At 43.9% G+C, this 13,385-nt stretch overlaps 1 protein-coding gene across 6 annotated transcripts in view; it reads right to left on the bottom strand.

The window, feature by feature from the left end:
• The window catches only part of slc12a7b (solute carrier family 12 member 7b), a 64,497-nt gene that overhangs the window by 36,316 nt on the left and 14,796 nt on the right, over positions 1-13,385 (bottom strand). Inside the window, exon 1 of one of the 6 annotated variants that reach the window (XM_021562704.2) lies at positions 2,541-2,672. The exons of the other annotated variants lie outside the window; for them this stretch is intronic. Within the exon in view, the coding sequence (XP_021418379.1) occupies positions 2,541-2,577 (37 nt within the window). The 5' untranslated portion in view covers positions 2,578-2,672. Of the gene's footprint in view, positions 1-2,540; positions 2,673-13,385 lie in introns of those variants that run through there. 6 annotated transcript variants of the gene reach the window in all.

The raw sequence follows: 13,385 nt of genomic DNA, 5'->3' as shown, positions 1-13,385 counted from the left end.
ATAGAAGATATGGGACCCATGCGGTGCCATTTTCACGGTGTTCTCTTGGTCGGAGACTGCATAGTACGGATTGATGCATCTACGTCATAGTATAAAAGTCAAACTACCGCAGAGCTTTGCCTGGCCATGCATTAAACAAGTCTCTTCTGCATCGTAATGTAAGAGTCTTACATTGGGCCTACCCTTTGCAGCACTGTGTGTATATAGGGACTGAGAAAGACCCGACAGTTAGGCATATCCCAGTCAAAACTTTTGTTATTGCAGCAGACATCTTACTGAGGCTGTGGATGAAGGCCTACAACAAAATGTTCCATTGAAGCTCCCCCGGAACTGCCGCCCAGAAGAAATATCAGCCCGCGCAGAGAAGCACAAGATTGAACTTCACTGAACTTTCTAGAGTTTTCCCTGTTAGTTAGCACTATCAATGTTTCCTTTTACTGTGGGAATTGTGATCGAATCAACGCAATGTTAGCCACTTTCAGTGCAACATACCGAAAACAAAATGAGCTATGCAAAACTAACTATACAAGATATTTTGTTGCAGGCAGAGCCCATCAGAGTAGGATTCTATTGCATTGACAGGCACGACTCAGAGCTGCTGTAGGTTTATATGCAAATAGACCATTGTATGGATCTGCCATTCACTTTGAACTGGACTGTATTTACAGCATCAGCAGTCGTGAGTAGATGCGCTTGTTTTGAGATCAAAGCGAGAGCTAGCGACCACATTTGTACAATTGATCATATCCTTTGCTAGTTAGTTAGTTATTATCCCAGTTATAGATCATTTGTGGTCAGCAATGGGGGGGTGATTGCTTGCTACAAGAGCACAAAACGTGTGCATTTCTAGATATCTTTGAAAGGCGAGTCAGGTGAACAGCTTTTTTTTTGTATTTTGAGAAAGACTTGAATAAGCTAAGTAGCCAATAGGCAGAGGGTAGCATAATTTGTCTGATTCTCTGTAATAATGGTATGGGAATAATGAAGTCAAAGGTGAATTTATACAGTTCAATTGCAATCATGAGACAGGATTAGCTGTTCAAATTCAATTTACAAGGTGTCAACAGGCAGACATGCCAGAACTACCCATGCAATCCCAGTCCATCCAATCAAAGAAGTTGCATAACTTGCACTGCATGAAATAGGCCAGGAATACAGGAATACAGGAATACAGGAATACAGGAATACAGCAGTAGCCGACATTTCAGTTCTCACAACTTTCCTATTCGCAAATGTTTTGATCAGAGCGAGAGGCTGCACAACAGATTTCTGATACAACGGTTGACAATATTAGTGCCTTTATTTAACCAGGTTTGTTATTGAGGACACATTCATCTTTTTCAAAACAATGGCCTGAGGGTCAGACAATGAAGGGGCAGGTTCTGCAAATAATCGTCTATATTTCTTGCTGTCTTGCTGTTGTGCCATTGGTGAAAGTTGTGTAAAACCTAACCAATGTGCTCTAATGAAGCATACAATGGCAAAAGTTTGGGAATCCCTGCTCTAATCAGGGAAAGATTTAGACCTGAGACACCAGGTGGGTGCACACAAAAACAGCATTACTCCGAACCTCGTGAGGCAAGATTTGAATACCCATGCTATAAAGTCTATGTTCCAATATCCACAATTGCATGCCACTTAGAATGCAATACATGGCCAACACTGTGCATTACCTCATTCTAAGTCCTATGTTTAACTAGTATCAAAATTGGAACAGCAACCGACCCACAGCAAAAGAAACCTTCCAAGTCAGAAACCAGGAATATTGGTGAACATCCCTCTGCAAAACGAGTCGATATTCATGCTTCCTTCAAACAGAGAGGAGTAGGAAGACAAGAAAGAAGGGAAACCGTGCACCTGTGCTGTGTGACTGAGCTTCAGGTAGCAGTGAACTAATAGGGAGGCCAAGCGTCTCAGTCTCTATGGTAATAAATTGCCACACACACAGACACACACACAGACACACACACACACACACACACACACACACTATTTATAACCACTAAGCTCCCCTCAGTGGAAGCTCTGTACAGTAAGCTTCCTAGCACTCCCAATGTTAGTTTGCCTATGGTTCACGGTACGAGAGAGAGAGAGATAGAGTGGGAGTCAGAAACTATTCCCTTCAATCGCTTTACCTCGCCTTACTCCAACTCAAGCCCAGTACAGACATCAAATGTCATCCCAGGTAAATAAATCCACTTAAAATACCAAGTTTGGAAAAACGTATGCCCTCACAACTGTAAGTCACTCTGGATAAGAGCGTCTGCTAAATGAATAAAATGCAAATGTAAAACATTCTACAAGAGAGAAATTAACACAAAACAAAAACATAAAGCCGACAACTACAGAAAACCTATAGAACACCATAGAACGCTCCGTCAATAGCCAATCAATAGGTTAGTACAGCAGCCTTTGCAGCCCATGATAACTAGGTAGCAGCCTGCATCTAGGGGGGTAAGAAAGTCAAGCGTAGCGAGATAGAAGTCTGACTCTAGGGGGTAAAAAAAAATCCTCCAGGTGAGAGTCGCCCAGGCACTTACCCCTCCGTCGCGACTGCGAGCCTTCCCCTTGCTCCATGCTGGAGTGGAGAGGGTCTGAAGGGGGAGACGTCCCTGTAATGCTGCTGCTGTTACGGGGTCCCAGGTGATGGAGGAGAGGACAGGAGCTGTGTGGCTATGGTAGAGACGCTACGTCGCTGAGCGCTCTGTGAGTGAGGACCAGCTCAGTGTGTGTGTGTGTGTGTGTGCATATATATGTGTGTGTATATGTGTGTGTGTGTGTGTGAGAGAGACACTGGCTGATGGAGATGGCAGCAGCCACGCATCCCAGCCCCCACCCCACTCCTGATCATCACCGCCTCACACTCTCTCTCTCTCTCTCTCTCTCACACACACACACACTCAGAGGGGAGGAGCAGCAAAAGAGGGCCAGAGGAAGGCAGGAAGAGGGAGAAAGTGAGAGTTGGAGAGAGGATGAGTGAGAGAGACAAGTAGGAGGAGGGAGGGAGAGATGTGCAGCTGCTCCTCTACCCATGAACAGCTAGCGCTCCGTTATATTCCAAGCCTCTGAACAGAGCAGAAACAAGGGTTTACATTACCACACACATCCTGCAGGCAGACAGTACAGACACTCGCATCCTCAGAACACAAACACAATTGCCTACATGGTAACACACATTCTGTCCTAAATGCCCACAAGGGACATTATCCACGATCTGCCTGCCTTGAAACAAAACGGAGACCTTCGTGGGAAAGCCCCGTGCATGGCCAAGCAAGTGCCTCTGGTCCATGACAGGTCAGATTCATTTCAAAACAGCAAAAGCTAGAGTGCAATCAATGACTGAATATTTTGCATCGAGCAAGGTTGATAAAACAAGGGCACTTATCGCAAGAATAATGTGAGAGTGAAGGGGAGAATTGGGTTTGAGAACATAATGAGTTTAACTGTCGTTGGACTTTCAGTTGACTTTGCAGTTGGATGTGAAGTTGGATGTTTGGAGTATAGAAGATGATGATGCCTAGTGTATGGTGCCTGCGCTAGGGTGCCGGTGCCTGCGCTAGGGTGCCGGTGCCTGCGCTAGGGTGCCGGTGCCTGCGCTAGGGTGCAAAAATCAATGCAAGTTCTACTAGGGTTTGACATTTAACAACTTTGCTCCTGGACTGTATGTTAGTCACATGGTACTGTAGGTGTCGGAGGTGGACAGTTGAGCTGTAACCTCACTACTGGGACTTAGTGAGATGAGCCTAATCCCAACCTTAGATCACTGTGGTCAAAACAACCACACAGTAAAACAACAGGACAACGATACGATAAATCATTACTTTGCCGTTTGACACTCTCTCTAAATCAGTCGATGTATTGCAACAGACTTCTGTGCAATACAATAGAACCCAATCTAATAGTATTACCTGTAGCAAAAGGACATGGTCTGGTAAACTGTTTTTCCCTATACATTTTTCCATGAGAAACAGTTGCATATTCTAAGGACTTTTTTACCTGCCTTTTCAAGCAAAAGGGCTGTCAATGAGAGTGTCAGAACAGCCCATAGCCTAAGTCGTCCTAGGAAGAGTTTAACCAATCTGGTTTGAGATTTAGAATTCAAACGGATGCCAACATGGTGGACTGGTTTGCCAAGCGTTGTACCTGTAACCAGGCAGAGAGAGAGAACTGTAATGCCCAAGTCCAATGCCCATTAATCACCTCTCTAAAACCATGTGAACTAGACAGTAAATCACTTAACCAGATTAGCCAAATCCTGTCCTTTTAATAAAACACACCACTGAACTCTGTGCTCTGGTAGGGACAGGTAATATAGAACACCATAGAACGCTATGGTGGGAACTATGGTGGTCACTGGTCAGAGGCTGAACAGTAGTACGAGAACGACCTGGCTTTGCCATCCAGTCACTGGGACTGGATTGACTGCATCTTGATGTCCCCTCTGAAATGGTCTTGGATGAACTACCTACACGTTGTCATTGAAGCAAAACTGAGGAGAGTTTGACTGTCAACCTAAAGTATAGGCTGTGCTGCATAGTGTGCATATATAATGAGGTGAAAGAGACATACAGTGCGGTCACCAAAAGTGAAATACAAAAAATAGGGATGCTTTGGTGAGTAGAGGGAGGGAGCTTGGCTTACTGAAGCTCTGTCAGGTCTGTTGTACTCTGTGAAGCTGTAAGCTTTTAAGACTATCAGGTAAATCACTGTTGTCCATTACGTAACAGTGAGTGAGTGACCGAGTGAGTGAGTGAGTCAGAAGGGATGGAAGGACAGAGAGAGAGAGAGAGAGAGGGTGGGTCAGCTGGGGGCGATGAACTGGAGGCTCAATGATGCTTAAACCAACTGACATCAATTACTCACACATACATCATAATGCAAGCAGCATCGACTATAAAGAAGGTACATAGCCTAATATATCTACTAGTGTATATCATCCCAAAACTCCTCCTTGTAACGTTACATAGTGCTCCTCCTTGTAACGTTACATGGTGCTCCTCCTTGTAACGTTACATGGTGCTCCTCCTTGTAACGTTACATGGTGCTCCTCCTTGTAACGTTACATGGTGCTCCTCCTTGTAACGTTACATGGTGCTCCTCCTTGTAACGTTACATAGTGCTCCTCCTTGTACCGTTACATAGTGCTCCTCCTTGTAACGTTACATAGTGCTCCTCCTTGTAACGTTACATAGTGCTCCTCCTTGTAACGTTACATAGTGCTCCTCCTTGTAACGTTACATGGTGCTCCTCCTTGTAACGTTACATAGTGTTCCTCCTTGTAACGTTACATGGTGCTCCTCCTTGTAACGTTACATGGTGCTCCTCCTTGTAACGTTACATGGTGCTCCTCCTTGTAACGTTACATGGTGCTCCTCCTTGTAACGTTACATAGTGCTCCTCCTTGTACCGTTACATAGTGCTCCTCCTTGTACCGTTACATAGTGCTCCTCCTTGTAACGTTACATAGTGCTCCTCCTTGTAACGTTGCATAGTGCTCCTCCTTGTAACGTTGCATAGTGCTCCTCCTTGTAACGTTGCATAGTGCTCCTCCTTGTAACGTTGCATGGTGCTCCTCCTTGTAACGTTACATGGTGCTCCTCCTTGTAACGTTACATAGTGCTCCTCCTTGTAACGTTACATGGTGCTCCTCCTTGTAACGTTACATAGTGCTCCTCCTTGTAATGTTACTTAGAGATGCAACTGAATGGATCCTTGGCAATTGCTACAAGTATTTCAGGGCAGTAGGTTGTCTCAGGGCCGTTTAGTTAGTCTGTCAGAGAGAGAGATGTGTCAGGCCAGCGTTATGTGAGCAGAGACGAGCAGACCATTACTAAGGCCAAACAAACCAATAACCACTCTCCCCTTTGCCCAGGTGAGGGTTGATCCGAAGAGGATGTAGGGTCTGTTGAAAGTGTTCAGGCTAAATTAAAACGTCTGTGATGCTTTTGTTCAACTCACGGATGGAACACAATGTTTCTATGGTTTCCTCTAAGAGAAGTGTTCACGTACTGGCTTGATTAACTTTGTGGCCTCTTATGAAATACAATTCTACCATGATAGCTATGATCTAATTTACTAATATAAATTGCATGAAATTGGATACATTTCAACATGAATTTGTTCAGTGAAAAAGTCATTGTTTTATTAATACCACAAGAGACGTTCTTTCATTCACACACATTCACAGGAATAAAATATTCCATCAATAAAAACTGTTAAAAGATAAATTCTTCAACAAACAATAGGCCTAAATAAAGTCATGACTGTGTTTGGAAAAATAAGCCAGCAATGAAAGCTTGTAACGTCAACTGATGATTGAGATGCTGAAATAAAATGGTTGTGAAATTTGCCATTGCATTTGTGGGAAAAAGTGTAGTTCCTTAAACTGGTGAAGTCACACTCATCACGTGATAAAAATCATATTTTTTTTATCCTTTTTTTCCCCCTTTTTTCTCCCCAATACTTTATTTAAAGATTTTCAGAACATCTTGTCATTAACTCCTGAGAGTGGTAAGGAAGAAGTTTACACAAAAGTCACAATATGCCACTCATTCTCAATAGATTCTAAAACACAAGGGTTAATGGAGAGATGGACGGGATGGAGAAAAGTCCAGGCTTCTCCAGAGGGTGTCACTGTTAGGTAGGTCGGAGATGCTTCAGGTACTGGGGCGCGTTCAGCAGGACGCAACATTTTGGAGCATTCAGATAGAAATGGACTGTTGAATAAGGAATAAGGTCGGCTCTATTCATGACATTTCTATCTGCAATGTTCAAGAGTGTTTTTCAACTGAACGTGGCCCTGGTGCATGCAAGCACACATACACACTTCTTAACAAGAGATCGTCCTTTGTGTGATCGTGATGAAAAGCACGATTGCACCAAAACAAAGGCTACTTTTTGTCCAAGATTGCCCTCTCAATAAGCATCAATGCAATGTACACTTCCTCACTGTATTTGGCGAAGCAACGAACAGGGATTTGATCGGCTCAAGTAGGAACCAGGTGTTTTCCAGTTTCCCCTTCTAAATTCCAGAACCCATGGTTGTCACAGCAGCCAAACCATAAACGTAGGAAAACAAGCTGCGGGCTGACCACTTTAATAACTTGACGCAATGGACGGAGTGAATCAGCAAATTTACCAGGACTCAGGAGAACTAGTGGATGTTCCTCTCTAATAGATTTGAACTTGTTAAACTAAGGCAACAAACAAGAGAACTACAGTTCCCACTTCATTTGGTTGCATTATCCACAGTCAGTGGATCTCATTAGTGGGCGTAATGGATGTAAAACCTACTACCTAATGCCCCATAACACTTAAAACTATCAAATGAGAATGATCAACAGAAGAATGTCGATCGAAGACCACTTAGTGGTGGGAGAGTAAGAATGGCAGTGTGTGGGGTCTGTACTGTCCACATTAAAATGCAGTTAAAGCCATCCACAGGCCCTGAGTGGAGTCAGAGGAGAAATAAACCATCACCAGTAGTATAGCCAGCACTATAGCCACACCCAGGAATCTAAACAGAAGAGCACAGAGGGAGGACAGAGAAAGCAGAAGAGTGGTGGTGTGTGTGTCAAGTCGGGAAGCTGATGAAGAAGCACGTGATTCTCACGTGCGCCCTGCTGCTGGGCTGGCCTCCAGAGAGAAGGAGCGAAAGAGAGGAGGGAGACTGAGTGAGGGCGAAAGAGAAATAGGAGAAATAGGGGAGAGGGTGAGAGAAATAGGGGAGGGCAAAATAGAAATAGGGGAGGGCGAAATAGAAAAAGGGGAGGGCGAAAGAGAAAAAGGGGAGGGCGAAAGAGAAATAGGGGAGGGCAAAAGAGAAATAGGAGAAATAGGGGAGAGGGCGAAAGAGAAATAGGGGAGGGCAAAATAGAAAAAGGGGAGGGCGAAAGAGAAAAAGGGGAGGGCGAAAGAGAAATAGGGGAGGGCGAAAGAGAAATAGGGGAGGGCGAAATAGAAATAGGGGAGGGCGAAAGAGAAATAGGGGAGGGCAAAATAGAAATAGGGGAGGGCGAAAGAGAAATAGGGGAGGGCGAAAGAGAAATAGGAGAAATAGGGGCGAGGGCGAAAGAGAAATAGGGGAGGGCGAAAGAGAAATAGGGGAGGGCGAAAGAGAAATAGGGAAGGGAGAAAGAGAAAAAAGACAGACAAAGCCAGAGAGATAATGAGATGATGAAAAGCTATGCACCAACTGGCAGACATGGCTCTCTCTCTCTCCCACTTTCAGTCCCAGGTAAGACTCTAAAAACACTGCCCAGTGTTTTTAGTTTCAGACTGGCCTAGTACAGTACAGAACACACATCTCATTTCTCTCCTAACCCTCGGGTCAGTCTGAAACTAGAGTGAGAGAGACCGAGTCCAGACTCGTCCAGAGTGATTTTCACTTTCACCAGTGGAGGATGAAGTGCATTTGATTGTTTTTGAAGTAGGTTACATGGCCGTTTTGTAATTTAACCCTCTTTTATAAGACCTAGACTTCTGTCATCATAATAATGACATTACATACGGTTGCTATGAGCTGACGTATGCCATCATTAGCTGTTTATGACATCTGCTAGACTATGTAAGCCCTTATGACAAAGGGTTCAAGCATGTAGAGATATGGTCAATCAAATGTAGGCTATTGTTGAATATGTTCTACTCAGAGGAGGTTGGTGTTGAGCCATTTCCTGAGGATATAGCATGGAAACCAACTTGTGTTAAGTAATAGTCTGCCAATGTGAGGGGGAGAAACATGCAGGAGGCTTATCAGTTGTGCCACATTGAGGGTCAAGCGCCCAGGAGGGGGGCTTTGTGGGGCGGGTTCATAGGGCTTAAAAAAACAATGTGTGATTGGAGGAGGCCACCGTAGCTCTCTCGTCCCAGACTCTCAACAAATCCGTTCAACCGCTTTTTACCAACAAACCACAGTGATACAGAGCCTGTCAATCAAATGAGTGCGAAAGCATTCGCAGCCATGTTGTACCAACGTTACTCTGTGAATCTGGATGGGGTTGTGTAACCTGTCGCTGCGTGTTTGTGTGTGGGCATGCGGGTCTGCTTATGTGTGTGTCTGGGAAAACCCTCAGTGCTGATGACATGAAGGGATGTGGTGGGGCCTACGGATCAAGGCCCGGGTGAGGGGGGAGAGAGGGGGAAAGGCTTGAGGGTGGGTGCCCATTATTCAGAGAACAGAGATACCAAAGAGAGACTCTTCATTCATAACCGCATACACAACCAGCTTCCTGTGCAGTACACACACTTCCCCTACAGCAAACAAGTGTAAGAGGCCATGCTCTTTTTGTGACGTGACTCCCTCCCTTTCTCCAACTGCAAACAATCCCAATGAACACATTAGATTACGCAATCCTCAGTCGAGGGAAGGCACTCACAGAAACACCTTGCATCGGTGTGTTTGTTCATAGAAAACACACCAATCACACCAATGCTCTAACACCACTGGGTCTGTCATGTCAAATAAAGTCCCCCTGACAAAAAGGGCTCGATGTGTTCTAGCTTCTGTTGCTAGGGCTGTTGATAAAACTGGCAAAATTTGGACCGGATTGCGTAATGAACCAAAGCGTCCGTTGCTATGCTGGTTGCTTGGCTCTATTTGACCTCGTAGATGTAGCGAAGGAAGGAGGACGCGGTCAGTTCTAGTTCCATTTCACCACATAAACGCTCGCTCAGTCCACACAAAATTATTACCTCAGAATTGCTCTCCAAGGATGGTGTTTTTGACGGTGACAACCTGCTGACTACCTGCTGCTTCAGAAAAATATTGTTAAATAGGAAGAAATTATTTAAGCTGTTTTTAGATAGATTTTATATTGACATTGCAAGCTACTTACCTCAGCCTGCCTAGTCAGCTAGCTAGCTATCCAGACAGACAGTTTGATTTAGCTAACGTTATATAGCTTGCTAAGTGTTATAGTAGATTTCTGTTTGTATGTAGCTTGCACTTTAATGGTATCCCTCGAGGAGATTTTATTTTTATCTTTCCAACCAGGCGAAGTATTACGAAGGCATCACTGATCTCGACAAGAGGCGCAACATTCGTAAGGGGGCAGGGAAATTCACAATTCAGGGTAACGTTAAGCAGTTAATTTCTATTAGATATCTGGAAGGAGTTAAATACAACCATTTAACAAACATTTTTCATCTAGCTAGTTGGTCATCTACATGTTGCTAGCTATACATTTATTTATATGTCTGTCATATTGAGGTATCTAGCTATAAGTTAACCCTGATCAATCAAATGGATAGGTGTAAGCAATTATGGTAACTTAGAGAGAGAGGAAGAAAGTGAGAAAGAAAGTCACAGGGAGAGAGAGAGGTGCGAAGAGAGTGAAAGACAGCAATATTTGGAGAGAGAGAAACAGAAAGACAGCAGTGCAAATTTACTTAAACTTTAGTATTTCAACAACTCTACCATCGACTGTCCGAGACACCCAGGAGGTATCCCATCCACCAGATCCAGTTCGGATCAGTCTGATACTCTGTGTCAGAAGGGGACAAGCTTAAGGTGGGCTATACTTTCAAAAACGGTTGAAAAGTACATATCTCCCCTTCATAACACTTCACTAATCCATCAAATGTTCTCACAGGTGGCTTGTGTCGGACTGGAGGAACAGGGGCAGGTAAGTCCAGTCACTGGACTAGAAGACACGAGTGAGGTTCTCATCACTAGTGTCAAACAGGGGCAGGTAAGTCCATTCACTGGACTAGAAGACACGAGTGAGGTTCTCATCACTAGTGTCCAACAGGGGCAGGTAAGTCCAGCTGCTCTCTGTGGCCGGATGGAGGACCTTCTGGAGGTCGTTCCTCAAACACACACACACTCCTGGTTAGACAATTTTACAATTGATCATGCTCAAGCTCTTTTGCAGGAGCAGCATCCAGAAGTAGGCTTACACGCGGTGGGAGGCATCGCCATGCTGTCAGCAGTACCAACACTGGCCCAGGGGTTTGCCCAGATAGTAAATCTCAAGGCTAACCATTGGGTCACGGTAAGTAACCTCCGCTGCCTGGTAGGTACTGTTAAGGTGTATGACTCCAGTGGTCACGACATCACCCCAGAGTTTCTCTCACAACTCACTGCTCTCTTATCTTTTCCAGGGACCTCTGTGACTGGAGTGACCAGCAGTCCAGCAGCAGAAGTTGTTTGGTAAGTACAGTTGAAGTCGGAAGTTTACATACTCCTTAGCCAAATACATTTAAACTCAGTTTTTCACAATTCCTGACATTTAACCCTAGTAAAACTTCCCCATCTTAGGATCACCACATTATTTTAAGAATGTGAAAATGCCAGAATAATAGTAGAGAGTGATTTCAGCTTTTATTTTTCATCATATTCCCAATGGGTCAGAAGTTTACACACACTCAATTAGTATTTGGAAGCATTGCCTTTAAATTATTTAACTTGGGTCAAACTCGGGTACCTTTCCACAATAAGTTAGGTGAATTTTGGCCCATTCCTCCTGACAGAGCTGGTGTAACTGAGTCAGGTTTGTAGGCCTCCTTGCTCACACACGCTTTTTCAGTTCTGGCCACAAATTCTTTATGGGATATAGGTCAGGGCTTTGTGATGGCCACTCCAATACCTTGACTTTGTTGTCCTTAAGCCATTTTTCCACAACTTTGGAAGTATGCTTGGGGTCATTGTCCATTTGGAAGACCCATTTGCGACCATGCTTTAACTTCCTGACTGATGTCTTGAGATGTTGCTTCAATATAGCCACACAATATTCCCGCCTCATGATGCCATCTATTTTGTGAAGTGCATCAGTCCCTCCTGCAGCAAAGCACCCACAAAACATGATGCTGCCACCCAAGTGCTTCACGGTTGGGATGGTGTTCTTCGGCTTGCAAGCATCCCCCTTTTTCGTCCTAACATTACGATGGTCATTATGGCCAAACAGTTCTATTTTTGTTTCGTCAGACCAGAGGACATTTCTCCAAATAGTATGATCCTTGTCCCCATGTGCAGTTACAAACCGTAGTCTGGCTTTATGGCGGTTTTAGAGCAGTGGCTTCTTCCTTGCTGAGCAGCCTTTCAGCTTATGTCGATATAGGACTCGTTTTACTGTGGATATAGATACTTTTGTACCCGTTTCCTCCAGCATCTTCACAAGGTCCTTTGCTGTTGTTCTGGGATTGATTTGCACTTTTTGCACCAAAGTACGTTCATCTCTAGGAGACAGAACACATCTCCTTCCTGAGCGGTATGACGGCTGCATGGTCATTTTCTGTAATTTTCCAAGCCGTTTAAAAGACAGTCAATTTAGTGAATTAAGTGAAATAATCTGTCTGTAAACAATTGTTGGAAAAATTACTTGTGTCATGCACAAAGTAGATGTCCTAACCGACTTGCCAAAACTATAGTTTGTTAACAAGAAATTTGTGGAGTGGTTGAAAAACTAGTTTTAGTGATTCCAACCTAAGTGTATGTAAACTTCCAACTTCAACTGTATATAGCACATCTGTCTTGTATTGCAAGTAATGTTTACAAGCATGTAAATATTTGTATATTTTTCCACTAGTTTGCTGGTAAAATGTTGAAACTTGCTCGAATTGGCTGTAAATGTATACATTTGCATACTAAATGTATTCAATGGAAGTTACATTTTCAATTGACTGAAATTGACTGTTCAGCTGCCTAGTTCCTTACTGGTTCTTAACCCCTTCTCCCTAGCCATTCATCTTTTGTGCCCAATTCCAAATCAAACCTCAGGCCAGGATTGGTATGGAATTGGACATTGGTTTCTAGTTAACGTTTGCATATCTGGAGGTTCTAGATTTGTGTATGTAATATGGCCCAAAGCCCATTACACAGCTGGGTTGAGTCATCACCATATTACTACACCTATCCATGCCCCATCAGGTCAAACACTAAAGATTAAAGGCCGTAATTAGGGGGTTAAAGGCCGTAATTTAAAAAAAATACTTTTAAAAAACCTTGTCGGCCTTGACGTCGTGAGAGGGCTTCCAACTAAACCAGGCCCATGTTATTGAACATTAAGTATCCATTTTGTTTTCTTCTCCATCCCACCACCCCTGACTGAGACTGGCTGCCTGTCAAGGACAAGTGACAGGAAGAACTCGCCGCCGCACCCGTCTCTTGATTCTGCCTCTTCTCTCGCTCTCCTCATTCTTTAACTCTCTCTCCTCTCCCTCCAATGTTCAAGACATTGATTTCATGTTGTTGAAAAGTTAACAAGGCACCAAAAGTGGTTTGAAATAATGTTATCATCATTACCTAAACAGCTAAATTATCACGAAAATCAGCTTTGTTTCACATAGCAGGGATGAAAAGAACGTCATTTTGGCTGTAATGATCATCCAAATTTCGACGCATTAGGTCCTTATAGGATACAAACTAAATTGAAGGAAGGTACTTTCAC

Source organism: Oncorhynchus mykiss, chromosome 15 (assembly GCF_013265735.2).
Source record: "Oncorhynchus mykiss isolate Arlee chromosome 15, USDA_OmykA_1.1, whole genome shotgun sequence".
Lineage (NCBI taxonomy): Eukaryota > Metazoa > Chordata > Actinopteri > Salmoniformes > Salmonidae > Oncorhynchus > Oncorhynchus mykiss.
Note: the sequence above shows the minus strand (reverse complement) of the source record. Positions and strands in the feature narration are given on the sequence as shown.